Source organism: Dunckerocampus dactyliophorus, chromosome 12, assembly GCF_027744805.1.
Source record: "Dunckerocampus dactyliophorus isolate RoL2022-P2 chromosome 12, RoL_Ddac_1.1, whole genome shotgun sequence".
NCBI lineage: Eukaryota > Metazoa > Chordata > Actinopteri > Syngnathiformes > Syngnathidae > Dunckerocampus > Dunckerocampus dactyliophorus.
Genome location: NC_072830.1, coordinates 13,758,036 through 13,777,781, shown reverse-complemented (window position 1 = coordinate 13,777,781; position 19,746 = coordinate 13,758,036). Strand labels below are relative to the sequence as shown.

The 19,746-nt window shown below is 38.1% G+C and overlaps 1 protein-coding gene across 1 annotated transcript in view; it reads left to right on the top strand.

Annotated features, from left to right (window-relative positions):
• schip1 (schwannomin interacting protein 1) overlaps positions 1 to 19,746 on the top strand; it is a 369,798-nt gene that overhangs the window by 8,085 nt on the left and 341,967 nt on the right. Inside the window, exons 3-5 of the mRNA XM_054793942.1 lie at positions 5,886 to 5,953; positions 7,793 to 7,903; positions 11,894 to 12,023. Coding sequence (XP_054649917.1) covers positions 5,886 to 5,953; positions 7,793 to 7,903; positions 11,894 to 12,023 — 309 coding nt within the window. The remainder of the gene's footprint in view (positions 1 to 5,885; positions 5,954 to 7,792; positions 7,904 to 11,893; positions 12,024 to 19,746) is intronic.

The window sequence follows — 19,746 nt, the reverse complement described above, 5'->3', positions numbered from 1 at the left end:
TTTGATATTTAGTTAAAAAAAGTTATTAAAGTTATTAAATCAACTTTGCCCTTTTTTCAAATTTTTGATATTTTTTTTTGTTATTTTTCCAAACATTTTCAACTATCTTCTTAAATAATCTTTATAAACAATTTTTTTTGTAATATTCTGGCTTTATTCCCATAATATTTTGACTTTATTTGCAGAATATTATAACTTTCCCCTCAACCAATTTTTTTTAAAAAAATCACCACTTTATGTTGTTTAGTTTGTTTTTGATATCGCAACAAAAAACAGATTTTTTTTCTTTTATATTGCTAATATATGCTACTAAAAAGATTATTCCTCATCATAGTATTACAAGCTTATTATCCTAAAATTGAGGGTTTTTTTCATGTTAGAATACAGCTTTTTTGTCTTAATATTTTGACTTTGTTCTTGTAAAATTACATCTGGTTTTTTTTCATTTCTGCTGTTATTTTTTAAATTTTCCAAATATTTCAACTTTTTTCTTGTCTTCATGATGTTATTCCCATAATGTTTTGACTTAATTCTTGTACCATTATTACTTTTCCACAACCTAAATTGCCCCAAATTACGACTTTATTTGTTGTTTTAATGTTACGATTTTTTAAAAATATTTTTTTTCTTTAATATTTTAACTTTATGCTACCAAAATTAGTTTTTAGGTTTTTTAAAAATTTTTTTTATTTTTTCAGTTTTCATTCATTCATCACAGGTTTTTTCCCCTCATAATATTATAATATTACTATGGTAATTTGGTAGAATCCCGACTTTTTTGGGGTTTTTTTGGTTAAAATTGTAATTTCATTTTTGTAAAATTACTGCTGATTTTCCCATTTAAATTTTTTTTTTTTGTATAATATTTTAGACTGTGCAGCACTTTGGACACCCCTGCTATACGGTGTATTAACATACCTGTGTCTTGTATTTAACCATACTGTTCCATTCAATTTCAGCCTCTAATGTGATACTTATTGAAAACCTTACTCAGTAAAAAAAAAAATATGAAGTTGCTGTCAGAAGACTTAAAAAAATGCGCCCCGTTTTTTAAATGTCCAAAAAAAAAACACCTTCCAGTTTTGTAAATATATTTTATAGATAATTTGTCAATTTAGACGACATAACCAAAGATAATTTGCTGTTTTCTTCAACTCTCCAGAGAAATAATTGGACCAAATGTCCATAAATATTTTAAATTCTCCTCAGTGGAGACACCACGCATTAACAATGTCTCTCTGCATAGGCTGCTATAGTATTCAGAGACCTAAAGTGCGAATCTGTGTTGACTTTTGCATGAACTGTTCACATCCAACAAGATTGAATGTGCATCTAATCTGGTGCAGCCTGCTCTTCATCAGTCACTTCCATCAGTCGGATCGGTACATCCCGAATAAATATGAACTTCTTCTGCTTGCAATAAAACTTTGTCGCTCATTTTTTTAAGCACATTTTTTGCATATATTTCAACTTCTTTTTTCTTGTAACATTGTGACTTTATCCCAAAATATTTTGACTCTATTCTCATAACATTTTTCCGAACGAATTGCACATTTATTATTTTTGTTTTCTACAGTACGATATTATGACTTTTGAAAAATGAATGCTTTTTTTTCTTTGAAATATCAACTTTGCGCTTCTAAGACATTTATTTCCTCATAATGTTACGACTTTATTCTTGTAAAATTACAACATTTTTTCCCGTGAGAATACCACCATTTTATTGATATGAACTTTTTCTCTTTACATTACGCTTTTTTGCGTGTTTTTCAATTTTTTTTAAACAAATATTTCTACTTTCTTCTCGTACCTTTTTTTCTTGTAATATAATATATTTATTCTCATAATATTCTGACTGTATTAATGTAATAATATAACTTTTACCTAACCTAATGTTCCTAAAATTGCAACTTTATATTTATATTTAGTTTCTCAACTGGCCGCACGGTGGTCTAGTGGTTAGCATGTTGGCCACACAGTCCGGAGTCAGTCGGGAAGATCTGGGTTCGATTCTCCCTTTGGCATTTCTGTGTGGAGTTTGCATGTTCTCCCCGTGCGTGTGTGGGTTTTCTCCGGGTACTCCGGTTTCCTCCCACATTCTAAAAACATGCATGTTAGGTTAATTGGAGACTCTAAATTGTCCATAGGTATGAATGTGAGTGTGAACGATTGTTTGTCTATATGTGCCCTGCCATTGGCTGGCGACCAGTCCAGGGTGTACCCCGCCTGTCGCCCGAAGTTAGCTGGGATCAGCATGCCCCCATGACCCTAATGAGGAGAAGCAGCATAGAAAAAGGATGGATGTTTCTCACCTTTTTTTTATTATATATTTTAGTGTTTAATATTTCAACTTTTATACAATGTTTTTTTTGTCCTAATATTTTGTCTTTATTCTCTTATTTTTTCCATATTTTTTGTTGTCTTTTGTTGTCTTTTTTTTTTTACTTTCCTGTTTAATTTAATTTTTAGAATGTGTTAAAAAAAAAACCCAAAAAACAGCTACTGGCCGCAAATGGCCCTCGTGCTGCACTTTGGACACCCTTGTATGAATGTGTGTGTGTGTGTGTGTGTGTGCGTGTGTGTGTCACCTTCTTTCTTAATGCGATCTCAGTCAGGTGCCCAAATTTTGTGGTGTCCGATTAGCAAGTCATCTGTCACGTATCCCCGTGGTCATGGATCTCTGCATTTAGAACCCGTTCTCTTGCAAATGATTCTAATAATGCCTCCACTCATTTTTCAATCAGCAAATTACAAATCCATGCCGCACAGTGGTATTGATCGTCCTTTTATTTTGAAATTGAAAATAATGCGATCATGTTGTTTACACACACACGCCCAGCAGGGCAGCGTTAGAATTAATATCGACGCTTGCTGCGATCATACATTGTGCTTATTGATTTAATTCCGAAGAAACAAGTAATGCGGGTCTCCTGTCACCTACTGCAGCTGTAGATGATACTTCGCTGTCTCTTATTCTCCCGAGCAACTCTGGGAACTTGTAACTTTTTATATTATCCTCCGCAGTGACCTACACGTTACGGTTAGCTGTAAACACACAGATGCTGCATAATAATGATGGCATCTGCAAAAAAATGTGAATAAAAAATACTTAGACTGAGATTGACTTCCGGTGATATTCCATGTTTGAAATACTGCAGTATGAATTAAATATTCTATTATCTTGTCAGGGAGATGTATTGTTGGTATGCTGAATTAGTAATGGATGGTGCTTGATCTTCATCTATATTCTGATGTTATAAAAAAATACTTCAGACGCTTTATCATGAATGTCAAGCGGTAATTGAACATCTGGCTGGAGGCTGCGGTTAGCACGCTTGTTAATATGGTTTTGTTTTTCATCTTTGAACAATTACTGTCTTTTAAACTAACAGCTGAGTGAACACAACAGGTTGCTGTGTATAGTACATACTGTATGTAGCCATTTGGAAATAATCCCTCGTTTATCGTGGTTAATCGGTTCCAGACCCGACCGTGAGAAGCGAATTTGCGTGAATTAGGATTCCTTATTTAGAAGGCGTTTCGAATATCGCTCGCTCACTGTATCACGTTTTTCAGAAATTAATTAATTAATAAATGATGGCTGCTTTGTGGTAGACTATGGTCTATTATTAGAGCAGGCGTACAGGAAGTGACATTGGGGGCCGCAAGAGTAGTTTTTATTATTGATTTTTATGAGGGATTATTGTGCCTGCTGTGAGATAATTCAAACCTGCAATAAAAGCCTGTTGTTCCGGCGATCAGGTCTGGTGCTTGTGTTTCAACCATCATTACAGCAACCTTACTGACACCTATTGATCAGTGTAGAATACTACATTTCATCTCAAGGTCTTTGAAAGCATCCTCTGAATGCCTTATACAGTTGTTTCTTCTTCATAGCGGTTAATTGATTCCAGACCCAAATTTTCACAATATAGGATTCACTGTTAATAAATGGAATATTTATATAAAACCTTTTTATGACTTTCTAAATACGTTTTTTAACATTATTAGAGCCCTGTAGACATGAAATAGCGCGCTTGTCGTCACCTTCACACTCCTATTATTCATTGTTTACACCACATTGCAACTCTGCAGGGACTCGAGACGGCCGGCCGCGAGCTAGCGAGCTAACCACTTAGCCTCGAATGTATTTCTTCTAAAACTGAAGAAGCCAAAAACGTACCACTTCCACACTAAATGGGAGGGCAACTTTTTTTTCCCCACTCTATCATGTGGGACATGCCATGGCTGACTTTTTGACTTCATGCAGTGTTAAGGTAATGTAATGCAAGGTAACGTCTGAATGTCTTGTGTCATTGCTGCCGCCTCTAGTGACCAGGATACTACATATCACTTGTATTTCAATTTGTTTTGACAAATAATAGAAATCATTTATCAAATCAATTAATTTCTGAAAACCTGCAATATAATGAGGGAGCAATAATCAAACTGCGATATTGCGAGGGATGTATTCTATTTGTATTTTAGTTCATTTAGCCATTTTTGTGCTTGCAAATGCTTCATTTAGGCAAAAAAATGTAACATTTGCTGCAATATGCATATTTTTGTCTAATAATAGGCCTCATTCAACCACAAAACAGAACCGCATGATTTATTCACTAATATAGTTTTTAAAAACTGCAATGTGGCGAGGAGTGACTGTACATACATACAGTACATATACCGGTAGCCATTTTTATAACAGTATATCTTCTCAAGGGACAAAAGCATGGAAATGAAACTAGGGTATAGTCAGTGTGCAGTCTGTATAGCGGTATAGAGTCACTATTCACTGGAAATGAGTCAACGCACACCCATTATTGTGTCAATGGCTGAAAAAAAAGCGAGTCGCAACATAACTGTGTCTTGTCAACAGTCAAGCATGAGTTCCAACATGTACTGTGACATTGTGAAGCGGAGCATGATCCCCTCCCTTGGAAAACTGGGACAATTTTTGACGTAATAACGAACCAAACACACCTCCAAGATGACAAGTGTCTTGCTGATCGGGATGAAGGTCAATGTGATGGAGTGGCCATGCAGGTCTCTCCACCTGAACCCAATTGAGCACCTCAGTACCTAACATCCAATCCACTTGTGCCTCATTTATGTGGCCCGCAAAAGACTTCATCTTTTTCCTTTTTAAATGTATTTATTCTTCCATTTGGACGGAAAAATTGTACTGCGTGCAGTTTTTCAAAACTTTAATATGATCTGATCAGATATTCCAAGCATTTTTTTGTCAGCAAAAATAAATCCCTAAATGTCTGCTTGCCACCTTGACATTTTCACCAATTCGAAGCAAGTGCTCCATTGCTTTGTTCGTAAAACTATAATAATCAAATGCACGGGCAATTGTGTAATAATATCATATATTCCTATATATCAACAGTTACAAGTGGCCCTATGAAGGCAGCCATAACTGCCATGTGGCCCTCAATGAAAACGAGTCACTATTGTTGACTCAATATTGTGACCCGATTGATCATACAGTGTACATCTTGTTGGCAAACACAAATATGTTTGCAAGAGCTGTGCTGCTCGTTTCTGTCCATCTGCACATTCCCAATTAGCTGCATGGCAGCGTCACCTGGACTAAAGCCACTGTTTGGCTGCTTGACGCCTGCAGAGCACGCACACACACACGGTTATGCCTGGATCGTTCACATTCGTGTGAACAGAGCCAGAAGTACAATCTTGTGACCAATAGGCAGAAATACAAACTAGTATGGTTCACAGTTGAGCACAGACCTCCAGACTTTTGCCGAGGCCCAAAAAAATCCTTCCTAGTTACCCACTTCCTGCACATGCCTGAGTTTTGTAGTGAATTAAGATGAATTCATTATTCATTTTGTTTATTTTATTTTATTTTTTGCTCTGTGCAGGAAGAAGTGAAGAGGTATCACCGCTACTGCAATCACAGTGGAGCGCAAACGGTTCCGAAGGCGGAGAGGTAAGACTTTGCATATACAGCACATCGTGGAACATCTAAAATCACTCGCCTCTGAGATGTTATAGTCTGTACCTGATTGTGCTCAAATTTCCAGGAAAAATATGTCTCTTAAGATTGCACAATGTGAACCACTGTCATAAATTAGGTGTGAAGGATTAAAGTTTAGGATTGGTGTGTGTGTTTAGCTTTTTATTTGGCTTTTATTTCAAAAGGAGCACCGAGGGAAGTGGGGGAAAAAAACATGAGTGGAAGAATGCATTTACCAGATGTTACACAATCTCCCTCATGGAGATGAAACGGTATATCGGACAGTTTCACATATTTATTATTCATTATTTGACTTTGTTTACCCTCAGCAATCCTCGTTTATGGCGGTTTAGTGGTCCCAGACCCGACTGTGAGAGGAGAATTTCCACAAAGTAGGATTCCTTATTTCGAAACAGTTTTGTCGTTAGAGCATAGAAAACCTGTTTATGAGCTTCTTTTTTACAAATTGTTTTATATTTTAGGGGCACACGGTGGCCTAGTGGTTAGGATGTTGGCCATACTGGGTTCGAATCTCTGTTGGACATCTCAGTGTGGAGCTTGCATGTTCTCCCCGTGCGTGCGCTGGTTTTCTGCGGGTACCCAAACAAACCAAAAACTTGTATGTTAGGTTGATTAACGACTCTAAATTGTCGATAAGTTTGAATGTGAGTGTGAATGGTTGTTTGTCTATATGTGCCCTGCCATTGGCTGGCGACCAGTCCAGGGTGTATCTTGCCCGAAGTTAGCTGGGATAGGCTCCAGCATACATCTGTGACCCTACTGAGAAGCTCATTGAAAATGAAAATGAATGGCTGTAGGAATGAATGAATTCATTTTATATATATATTTTTTAATATTTACTTTATAGTATTTAAAATATATATTTTTTTGAATTTCTTTAAAATATATATTTTTTTTACATTTTTTTTTACAACCTTCTAAATATTTTTTAAAACATTATTAGAGCCCTCTAGACATGAAATAACACCCCTATAGTCACCTTTACACTGCTATTACCCAATATAGTTGACATAATCAGAGAAAATAAGCCATTTAAGACATAAATAAAACTCGTGCTCATGTGTGTTGCAATAAATGTGTCCCAAATGTGTGGACAGGAACTGACGTTGGGGCTTCAGGGTTGAGTTTTAGCTGGAATACGGTCACAACAGTAGCACATTTTATGATGATGATGATTATTATGTTATTATTATTGTACCTGTTGTGAGATAATTGAAATCTGCAATAAAAGCCTGTTGTTCTGGTGATCAAGCCTGGCACTTGTATGTTTCATCTACTGACACCTAGTGACCAGTGTAAAATACTGCAAATCGCAGTGTCTTTATGCCTTATATTTGTATTTTTGTTCAATTAGCCATTTTTATACTTCAAAATGCTTCATGTAGGCAAAATGTCATTAAATATGCATACTTTTGTTTTACTAATAGGCTGTATTCAACCAGGAAACAGCATAATTTATGAATTAATATCCATCCATCCATCAATTTTCTATGCCGCTTATCCTCACTAGGGTCGTGGGTATGCTGGAGCCTATCCCAGCTGAATTCGGGCGAGAGGCGGGGTACACCCTGGACTGGTCGCCAGCCAGTGGCAGGGCACATATAGACAAACAACCATTCACACTCACATTCATACCTATGGACATTTTTTAGAGTCGCTATGAATTGATATATTTTTGCTAAACCATGAACCAAAACAAATGCTTACCAAGCAGTGCCTTTTTGTCACACGCCAAATGTTTTTAACTGTCATCTTCCCGTCACTTACCTTTTCATGCGCTCCTTCTTGAAGCCACCCCCAAAGGAGTGAGGGGGAGCCTGACAACAGGTCTCACCGCCGCGGGCAACAACAGCAACAACAACAACAGCAGCAGCAGCAGCAACTGGAAATCAAGGCTATTGTGTGAGTCTCACCTGTGGCTTTTTTAAATGTGATTACCCTCTTTTCTTTGTTGTTTCTCATGATATCCGCGTTTAATCAGCCTGCACGTGCAGGTGCTGCTTTGAATTGAGTTAAGCCTCCTGCTCAGTGAGAGTCTGTCGGCAGACTGCAGAGTGACGACAGCATAGAGTCGCTTTTTGAGGTGTAGCGGGGTAAAACAGCTCACGCCTCGGGCTTTTCCTTCCGTGAAAGTGGAGATTAGAAAGAGAAAGCCATTGTTTCTGTGTAGAGTTAATATGATTGGGACGCAGCGAGCTGAGGGAGACTTCCAGGGAAAGCAGTGGATCAAGAGGGAATGGAAGGAAGTGGAAAAGTGGAGAAAATGGGGAAAGAGGAAAGAAAAGAAGGAAGGGTATTGCTTTGGAGAGCTTGGATTTCTGCTTCTTGATTCAATTTGTTCCATTTGGTTCAGCTGTCTCTGCTGCGGCGGAGGTGAATGTGTTTCTCCATCGAGTAATTGATGCGACACCCCGCACTGGACCTCAAGGTTGGGGGCCACTTGGGGGATGAACGAAAGTGAGGAGCGGCACTCTCTCGGAGGGGTGGGCGAAATAGGTGGGGGAAGGTCAGAACATTCTCAACATACTCTAAAGGCAGACGATACATATACAGTGGATCCCTGCTCATGGAGAACGTAGTTGTGGTGACCATGAAGGCGTAAGATCACCGCACACCCACCCAACGTACAACCTGTAAGTCAAACGTGCTTACCACGCACGAAATCGTACGTACGACTGTCGCTTCATTTGTACAGCCAAAGCATGTAAGTTCTCAGACCAACGTCCGTCAAGAAAAGTGCTGACCTCGCGTTCCATGCGGGCTTCGTATGAAGGTTGTAAGAACTACGCGCAAGCTGTCCATTATCCATACCAATGACGTATGATCTGTACCGGAAACATGATTGGTTCTGCTCATGCATGAGACCTACATACTCGCAATTTTTTAGGACGGAGCTTCTGCAACATCACGTGCCGTGAAATTCAGTTTTATTTTTTTCAATTTATTAACGTAAATGGTCAATAAGCACTCGTATTATATGTAATATATTGGAGAGTCTTTGTGCAATTGATGGACTCTCGGCCTACGAGCAACGCAGGGCCGTCTTACACGCATGTAAGAAATATCTGAACGTGTGTTGGCCGCACTAATTCCGAATGTGGGGCGCACGTGTGGGACACGACACAAGTGCGGAGTCTGCAAGTGCGGCATGTGAAAAAAAAGACATGTTGCCCAAACCTGACCCCGGCAAAACGCACGAAAGACAAACGCACGATGACGTACGACGTGCGTAAGTTTGTCTTGCAACCTGATAAAAAACATCAGCACCCGTAGAGTTTGTTTGACACGACAAAGAACCTCTCTGCCAGTCTACGGCTCGAAATTTTTTGCACGTAGACTGGCCGTAGGAGCCCCTGCGACCGGTTGTGACCGAGGCTTTACTGTCCATTCAGCATTCACAAATTAGTGGATTTTTAGCCAAACAATAGGAAAACTATTTGTCCTCCAAAGACAGGCCATTTTTTTCACAGAACACATATCTCAGTCGGTAACAGGGGTGTTACAAGATCCCGTGTAACAAGATCTCGCGGGTCTCGTGGGCACTAGCCCAGGGATGGTGATAATTCAATCAATTAATTCACTTGAACTGGATCATTTTGCCAGCCTCAATATATCGCCATGTGCATGCGTCTCCTGCCTCCAAACAGGCAGGTAGGGAGTTCACTCTTCTGTGCATTGGTTGCAGCACCTTGGTATGTTTGTTCCATAGAACAACGGCATGAACGGAGTGAGCCCTTTTGCCAATCATACAGTCTTTTTGTCCCGGTGGGTGAAGGCAGGGCCTGTAGCATACACACAGACTGATTAGTGTGCTAATTATAGTATATTAGACTGTGTACTAATTATATTAGTAAATTGCAATATATTGTCATATTTTTTAAATATTTTTCTATTGTACTTTTCTTAAAAGTAAAAGTAAAATCTTGTCTCGTTCCCGTAGACCCAATCTCATGTATCGTCTCATCTTGTGACACCCTTATTTGGTCATAATTTATGAATATGTGATAATACAGAATAAAATGTACATATTTACAGTACATCAGGGGGGTCCAAACTTTTTCTATCAAGGGCCACACAGTGAAAAATGGAAGGATACAACTTTTCCACTTTGATATTTTGTAAAGCAACACATGTAGATATGCTAAGACGTTATATATATTTCAAGAAAAAAATGCATCTCAGCTTTGTCATATAGGTGAGAAAGCATATTAGTGTCAACTTCACTATTTGCTCTTTTTTCATATTTTTTCCTGTTGTTTTTTCTTGCGTTATCCAAATATTTCAACTTTCTTCTAGTCAATTTTCTTCTCGTAATTCTGACTTTATTGTCAGAAGATTCTGACTTTATTTCCATAGTATTATGACTTCTTCCTCAACCTAGTTTTTCAAAATTACAACTTTATTCATTGTATTGTTTATTTCTTATATTACGACTGTTTTCTTTAATATTTAAACTCTATGCTACTAAAAGTACATTTTTTTTCATAATATTACAAGTTAACTCTTGTAAATGTTTACCTTTATTCTTAAAAAAATAGTTTTTTTTTTATCTTTATATTTTTACTTTGTTCCTGTAAAATTACTACTGGTTTTTCCGTTAATGTTTTGTTCCTTTTTAAAATTTTCCAATTTCAACTTTCTTTATGTAAATTTTTTCTTGCAATTTTCACTGTATTCCCATAAAATCTTGACTTTGGTCTTATAATATTATGATGTTTTCCCCCCAACCTCATTTTCCCAAAATTACAACTTTATTCTTATATTACAACTTTTAAAAAATAATGATTTTTTTCTTTAATATTTCAACTCTATGCTACTAAAATGACATTATTTTTCCTCATAATATTACAAGTTTATTCTCGGAAAATTGTGAATTTTTTTCTTGTTAGAATACAACTTTTCTTTTAATATTTTGACTTTATTCTTGAAAAATTACTGATTGGTTTTCCATTTCTGCTGTTGCTTTAAAAAAAAAATAAAAATAAAAAAATTCCAACAATTGAATCTTTCTTCCTGTAAATGTTCTTCTTGTAATTATGACTTTATTCCCTTCATACTTTGACTTTATTCTCGTCAAATTACTGCTGATTTTGCTGTTGTTGTTGTTTTTTTTTTTGTTTTCTTGTTAAATTATATTTTTAGAATGTGCCACGGGCCAAGAAAAAAAACAGCTGAAGGTTGCAAATGTCCCCTGGGCTGCATTTACAAAAAAGTCACATAATATTATAAGGAAAAATGTATCATTTTAGTAGCATAGACCTGAAATGTTCAATAAAATAGACTTTATTTTTTTTAAGTCGTAATATTATGAGAAACAAGTTGTCATTTTTGAAAAATGAAGTTGGGGAAACAGTCAGAATACTACAGGAATAAAATAAAGTCATAATTACGAGGAGAAAATTTACTCAAAGAAAACTTAAACTATTTGGAAAATGCAAGAAAAACCAGCAATAAAAATGGGGAAAAAAGAGCACAGAGTGAAATTGACGCTAATAAAAGTCGTTTTCACCGATGCCACAAAGTTGTGTTGCAGTTTTTTTGTTGAAATACACATAACTTCTTAGCATATACAAAATATCAAAGTAGCAAAGTTGCATCCTTTCATTTTTCACTACGTGGCCCTCACTGGAAAAAGTTTGGACACCCCTCATTTAGGCAATCGTGGATTTGTTTTGGATCATTTTCAGTGGATAGTAAATCAATACTGTGATATATGCTGTACCCTGACTACTCTAAAGTTTCATTTCTGTAGCATTTTCCCTTCAGGAGTTACACTATACTACAGGTATTCGAATAAAAATGCCTGCTGAAATGTGAGCTTCTTGCATGTCAGTTGTTGTCATTTTGTTTGCTTCACCATCACTCAAACTTGCCTCATGTTTATATGTGCAGTATCCAGCGTGCCTGGCGTGCCAGCATGTCTCGCCGAGGGAGCTGGCGGGACCATGCCAAGAATGGAACGGAGGAGATGGCTCCTGCAGACAGCCTGGATGCCCCTGTGAAGACCACCGACCTTTTCCCGGTAAGAAAAAGACGAGCGACGTGCAACGTGAGGCAGGCGACAGGAGCCTCGTGTGAGCCTTATCTGCTTCTGCTTGGGTGGCTAGACTAATAAAAAAGGGGGCGCATAGCAGGGAGGGGTGTTTACCTTCAGTGTCATCTGGGGCGGTACTAGGGTCGCATCGGAGGAGGCGGATCTGGACGCCAGCTGGCAAGGTGCCCAGATCTGTAATTAGTCCTTAATTAGGTAAATTTTCAAAGCTGGTTGATTGATTAATGAAGTGTCTTTGCTGTGTCCTCCGCTGTCTATCCCCACCCCCACAGCCCCCAAACCCCCTCACCTCCCCGCACGTGCCTCCCGTGAGAAAGGGGGAGAATTAAACACTGCTCACAGGGCATGGCAGCCAAACAAAAGCTGGAATAGTTGCAGATAAACAGTCACAGCAGAGGCACAGATGAATGCAAATAAAAGATGCCTTTTGATTGAAATGATAGACAAGGACGCACAAGCACACACACGCATAGCGTGCTTGTTTCACAGAGCGTGCGCAGCTCCAGCAATACATTTAGCGCAAACCCTTTGCAGAGACAGAAAAATATGATGTCATGTCTGCATTGTCACTGGTGGTGTGTGCGTGTGGCCTTCTTTCTAGACTGGAAAAACCCAGAGTCCCTTAGCAAACAGATGGACTGCTCTCCCGGTGAGACTCTGTGCGTGTCTGTGCGTGTGTGTGTGTGTGTGTGTGTGTGTGTGTTAAGTTTGTTTTTTGCTTGTTTGTTCTGCTTGACGGAGTTTGTTGTTCATTAGCACAGCTGCAAACTGCGTTCTTAATTACAAAGTGGCTGTAACTTAAAAACCAAAATGACAAAGATGCCTACACACACACGCACACACACACACACACACACACACATCAAGACTGCAGCCAACAAAATGGTTATTAATAATGCACAATTTGTACTTAATGATATATAATGAAATAACTAGCCATTCATGTAGGAAGAAGGGAGAATCTGCAGAGAGTTTGTTGAAGATGGCCTAAGGCATTGCTTCTCAAATAAAGGGGGCGGGGCAAGGGGTCAGGAGGGCCCAAGGGGCAGGAGGGACTTCCTCTATCAGTGTTGTTCTGCTCCCGCTAACACTTGGTTTCTAAAGCATGCCGATTATGACTTTCATAGGAGACAAATCATTTCTCTGTGGCATTCAACAGCAACGGAATATGTGGTAGCTTGATGCTAATTTACATTGGAAATCCCATATGCGCGCTAGCGATTAGCATTAGCATTAGAGGTTTTATATTGCACGCCCCAAAGGCAGCAGCTACTTGCTGACCCCAGCAGTACCTCGAGGGAAAGTGGAATGGAAATGGACACTTGCAAATAAAACTCCTACATATGATATAAGCAACTAAAACATACTTGACTAAAACTTGACGAAAACATACTTGGAAATTGCTTGAAGTTGTTGCAGATGTTATCTCAGCTCTTATTTACTCATCGACTTTGATAATCATGTGATTGTATGCAGAATGCCGGTGCCAGCAAACCATACAGTGGTTTGTACCGATAGATCATTACATAAATATAATGAGGTTCTCAATAGTATTTCAATTCTGGCCCCAAGGGGGGGCCCGACAGAAAATAATTGAGAACCACTGGCCTAAGTTTATTTTAATACTCAAACTGGGACACTTTTTCACAAAGGTATTGAAGCTGTTTTGGGGGAGAAGTCATGCATCTCCTCCTCCTACCTCCTGTCTCCAGTCCTGCTTCCACCTGTGCAAGCTGGAATACTTCTCATCTTATTTTCTTTACATAGAGGTCAAGGTTCATTTATTGTCATTCAATATGATGCTTGAAAAGAATGAGCAAGGAGGGAGAGTCATAAATATATAAATCAAATAAGTTCTAATAGACCAGGGGTGTCCAAAGTGTGACACATTTTTTTTTTTTTTTTTTTTTTTTACCCCTGTCCTGTCCAGCCTTTAAAGCAGATAGAATTGTAGATCTAAATGCCGTCAAGTGCTCAACAGATTTACTCTGCCAGGGAGAAGTGTGATATACACTTCCCCTGTTATACAAATTTTAATTGACTTTGATGCTTGTTATAAAGCAAATTTGGAGCGACCGGACCGGAGCAGGAGGGGACAGAGAAGAAGAGAAAAAAAAGAGAGACAAGAGACAAGGACAACAGCAGCAACAACAACAATTGTGACAACAAGAACAGAACAACAGAAACATACAGAACGACATCAGCAAATAAATGTCTGTGACAACTATCAAGACGAACAAGGACTTAAGGACAAAGGACAAAACAATATCAACAACCACAATGATAACGCTGTCAATTACAATCACACATAATAGTCATGAAATGATGAACTATGATAGTGATCACAATGACAATACTGCATTGAAACAGTCACACATAGTCACACATAATAGCAGTGTGACACATTCTAAATATATCATTTAACAAGAAAACAAAATAATAATAATAATAATAATAATAATAATAATAATAATAATAATAATCAACAAGAGCAAAAATGGAAAAATCAGCAGTAATTTTACAAGATTAAAGTCCAAATAATAAGAGAAAAAAAGTTGTAATCTAAGGAGAAAAAGTCATAATTTTATGCGGATAACATGGGAATATTATGAGGAAAAATAACGTCATTACAGTGACATAAAGTTGAAATATTAAAGAAAAAAGATGTTTTTTTAAAGTCTTAATATTATCAGAAACAAACAAAACAATGAATAAGCTTGTAATTTTTGGAAAATTTGTTTACAGAAAAAGTTACAATATTACGGGAATAAAGTCAAAATATTATGTGAACAAAGTCATAGTATATGAAAATTTACAAGTAGAAAGCTGAAATAGTTGGGGAAAAAGTAGCAATTTTATGAGAATAAACTCGTAATATTACGAGCAAAAATAATGCCATTTTAGTAGCATAAAGTTGAAATATTAAAGAAAACATGCCCTGTTGTTTTCTTAACGTCACAATATTATGAGAAACAAAACAAAATAGAGTTGTCATTTCTGGAAAACTGGGGTAGGAAGAAAGTTACAATATTACGGGAATAAAGTCATTATACTATGACAACAAAAAGATTATTTGGAGAAGAAAGTTAACATTTTTGGAAAATAAAAACAAAACAACAGGAAAAATGGGGGAAAAGGGCAAAGAGTGAAGTTGATATTAATAAAAGGCTTTTTCACCAAAATGGCAAAGCTGAGATGCAGTATTTTCTTGAAATATATCTAACTTCTTAGCATACCTACATGTGTTGCTTTACAAAATATCAAAGTGGCAAAGTTGCAATCCTTCCATTTTTCACTGTGTGGCCCTTGCTGGAAATAAATTTGGACTCCCTTGAAGTACTGCAAATATGTACATTTCATTCTGTATTATCACATATTTATAGATTATGACCGACTAAGGGTGTCACAAGACGAGACGATACATGAGATTGGGTCTACGAGAACGAGACAAGATTTTACCATTACTTTTAAGAAAAGTACAATGGAAACAGGCCAAAAGTGTGGACACACTTTCTCATTCAATGCGTTTTCATGACTATTTTAATTGTAGATTCTCAAAACTATGAATGAACACACGTGGGATTATGTACTAATTATGTAAAAAAATGTGAAATAACTCTAAGTATGTCTTATATTTTAGATTCCTCAAAGTAGCCACCCTTTGCTTTTTTGATAGCGCTGCAAACCCTTGGTGTTCTTCTCAATGAGCTTCATGAGCTCAAAATGGTTTTCACTTCACAGGTGTGCCTTGTCAGGGTTACTGTAGTTAGCTTAGTGGAATTTCTTGCCTTATTAATGGGCTTGGGACCATCAGTTGTGTTGTGCTGTGTGTGCAGCCTGCACCATCAGTGAAGTTTGCTTCTCCTGTATTCGATGTAGCCTTACTGTCTTTTGCCCTCTGACAGAAGCAAGGTGAGCAGGATGTCCCATAGGGTATCTGAGTGAGAGTGTGTCAAAAGACCTTGCTAGGCTACTGGCCTATAAGAAGAGGGGTTGGTTTCAAACAAGCTTCATGCATATTTCATGAAACTCTGCTATTGAACACAACGTTTACACACACACAAACCAACCAACACGCTCCTGAGTGACTGCAGCATCCACTGTTTTTTTTTTTGTTTTTATTCCACCCTTCTCCTTCTTGAGCCACCACCAGGAATTAAACTTTGCTCAATGTCGAATTCACCGCGCCTGCACATCTCCCTGGGAGTCTGGGGTATATTTGTATCTGGAGCCTCAGTAGACACAGGCCTGCTGTAAACTATTACCTCCACACAGAGGCGCCGAGCTGTACATGCCCTGCTCTGGACCTTTCCTGGCCTTCCGATAGTAAATCAATAGATCTGACAGTTTGAACACATCACCTTTTTTTTTTTTCCCCTAGCCAACCTGCGGGGGTTGGGCGTGCACTGTGTCAAGACAGAGTTGCTCCAGATTCTGTAGTATCCTGCAGGCGTGTGTACTCTGGCAGCCTTTGAAAAGCCACAGCATGTCAGCTGCTGGCAAAAATCAACACTATGACATTTGGATGCTTTATGATAGGGGATTCGGAGGGAAAATGAAGAATAGTGGAATGGCACTCTAGTAGACTGGACACTTTGAGAGTGCATATCTGCAGAGAAGGAAAATGATCTTTCATGTTTTCCATTGAACTACTGTGTAGAATTTCATAGTCGAATCAAAGTCATTCCATTTTGTCCGCTGGCGTGTTTGAGAATATATTGGCAAAATCGTATTTTTTAGGCGACTATTTTAATGTTCGAGCGCCATAGTCGACCCTACAGATGAACAAATCTCATTTGTGACTTTTTCCACCTCAAAGAAAAAGGCTAAAGCATTCAGATAAACAAGTAAACATGGTAGGTGTGCAACAACAGTACCTTTATTTGTTTAGTGACACGGGAAGTAAAATCAACAAAACCAAAACACGTCGCTGTCGGCAAGTGGGCATCTCACACAGAAAAGTGCATACATAAAATATAAGATTAAACATGGCTTGAAAAACCACAACTTGCCAAAAACTCTGAGCTAGCAGCCTAATTTCTTGGATTAAAATCCATAGTCGGGGTATCAAATGAAGATGGCGTAGCAGCCTTACCTGTTTTTAAATGATACGCCGTGTTGGTTGTTGTCGCGTGATAGGTATGACGCTGCTGACACAAGTTGCACTTTCCTTTCTTGGCCTCATCTTTAACCTTTTCCAAATACTTCCACATGTTGGATAATCTTTTTTTTTAGGAGCCATTAGGAGCCAGTAAGTCGGTTGATGTTGAAGATCATCCCCACACTTCACCTCGGCTCCTTTTGAGCAACTGAAGCGGGTGATTTTATTCGTGCGTAGTAAGTATAGGTCACACAAGTCATTTGATATTCTTTATTAACACAAATTGGGCTTATTTTGTATCAAAATAGGGTATTTATAACAAAAACAAAGACATTCTATGTAAAAATAATGCGTTAACGGCACAAACTAATTTATTTCATTAATTTCGTTAAGTTTTTTCGTGTAATTAACGCATGCGCACCAGAGCAAGCACTCCGCTCTGTTATGACGGCAAACAGAAGAACAGTAGAGCGTCCCCACACAGTCACACACAGTCTACGCTCTTTTATAACTTCATTCTGATCTGAACACATCAACAACAGTACACTTTCAACACCATAAACTGTATGTACCTCCAACTCACACACGTCGTTCTTCCTGGGAACAACGATTCTTCATTGTCATTATAAGAACGCGAGATGCATTCAGGGACACTCCGAACATCATAAAAACGGCTTTATAATGCGTCTGTGTGTGTGTAAATAAACTGGAAGATAAAGAAAAACATGAAGCGGATATTCTTATCACTCACTTTGTAACTCTTAATCGGGGTGTACAATTTGGTACATTTAAGTATGCTGGAAAATACATTGAAAACAAGTACGTTGACCTTAAATTACGTGATGTCTTTGAACGCAACCCCTCATTGCTCATAATAACACGGTTTAAAGTGTGATTCAAATGTTCTGCTACTATCAAAGAGACTAGTGTTAGACAAATAGATTTTTAGACTTGCGTGGTATATTTTAGCTGGATTGACATTCAGTTCATTTGGAGCGGTTAATACATACAAATACATGTAATCTAGTTGCTATTGGTGATTAATCATCATTAATTCCTTTAAAAACTGTGATTAATCTGATTTCAATGTTTAATCATTTGACAGCCCGAGTAAAAATGTATGCTCAGGAGCAGCTGTGGGCACCCCCCATGTACAGTCATCCCTTATTTATCGCAGTTAATTGGTTCCAGACCCGACTGCAATAAGTACATTTCCTCCAAATAGGATTTCTTGTTTACAAATGGAATAATTTCGTAGTTAGAGCATAGAAAACAATTTTTTTTTAGCATTATTAGAGCGTTTTTAGATACACAAATAACACTCCTATAGTCACTTTTACACTTGTATTACCCAATATAGTAGACAATAATAGAAAATAAGACGTCTTAGACATGAATGCGACATTACACAGACTCACACGTTAGCATTAACAGTATACTTGTTGGCTATTGTCTCATCAAAGTAACGTTCCTGACACTTAGTGGTCTGTGTAGTAGAATAGTACTGCAATGGCGCAGTGAACATTCACACAGGAGCTGCTGTCAGCCACAACTCACGGCATTCACTGGCACGCTCCACACTGCTAGCTGATGTCACTGATGTCACACACACAGATATTACACCACAGTATACATAACTAGGGATGATCCGATCAATTGAACACCGTTCAGTATCTGCCAATTTCCATGAAAAACTACCTGATCAGCATAGACCGATAAAAGCCTTTCAACGCCGATCACAAAAGCCGATCACCTGAGGCTCATACTATTGCTGCCTGGAGCGATCCATGTGTGCAAGTGTAGTGTCTTGCACTAGCTAACGTCTTGGGCATAACGTCTTCACGGTGCGCGGGCGTGCCAAAACAAAAACATCATGTGGAAACAGCCGTGTGGAACTTAAACTACAAACACATGCCACAAAAACTATCTTGTCGGGGTAGCACGTTAAAACGCTTTCATTTAATACGGCATTTGAAGAACAAACACATGACGGAGTATGGCGAGTTTTCGAGGCTCACAGTTTGATCATCCGTCAATTGGCAGCTAACGCAGGCATGTTGACACTCGCCCGTATGTGCGTGACAGTCCGAAGGCTAAGCTAATAACCTGCAACATAATTGAATTAATCAGACAAGATGACCAGCCTTTCTCAGCAGTGGAAGACACCGGGTTCGCTCAGTGCTCACTCACTCACCTGGAAGTCCTGCTGGAGCTCCACCAATGTGCTCCATCTCTCATCTAAAGCCTCCTTAAAAAGGCGTGTCATCCTCTGTAAGTTTCACCAGTGATAAATGTTCTCTTCAAAAAGTCAAATATATTTTTGTCTAAATTTTGATGATTTTATGGTTCCTTTTTCATATTATGTGACCAATAGCACTTATCATAAAAACATTTTTAAAATGTATAATTAATCCATGTGATGTAGCCATGGGTATCGTCCGATTTCAGTCCTGGATGTTCGGCATCAGAATTGGCAGCATAAAACCCTGATCGGAGCATCCATATTCATATATCATATTCTAAATGCCTTTTATTTGTATTTTCCTTCATTTAGCCATTTTTATGATTGAAAATGCTTAATTTGGGCCAAGA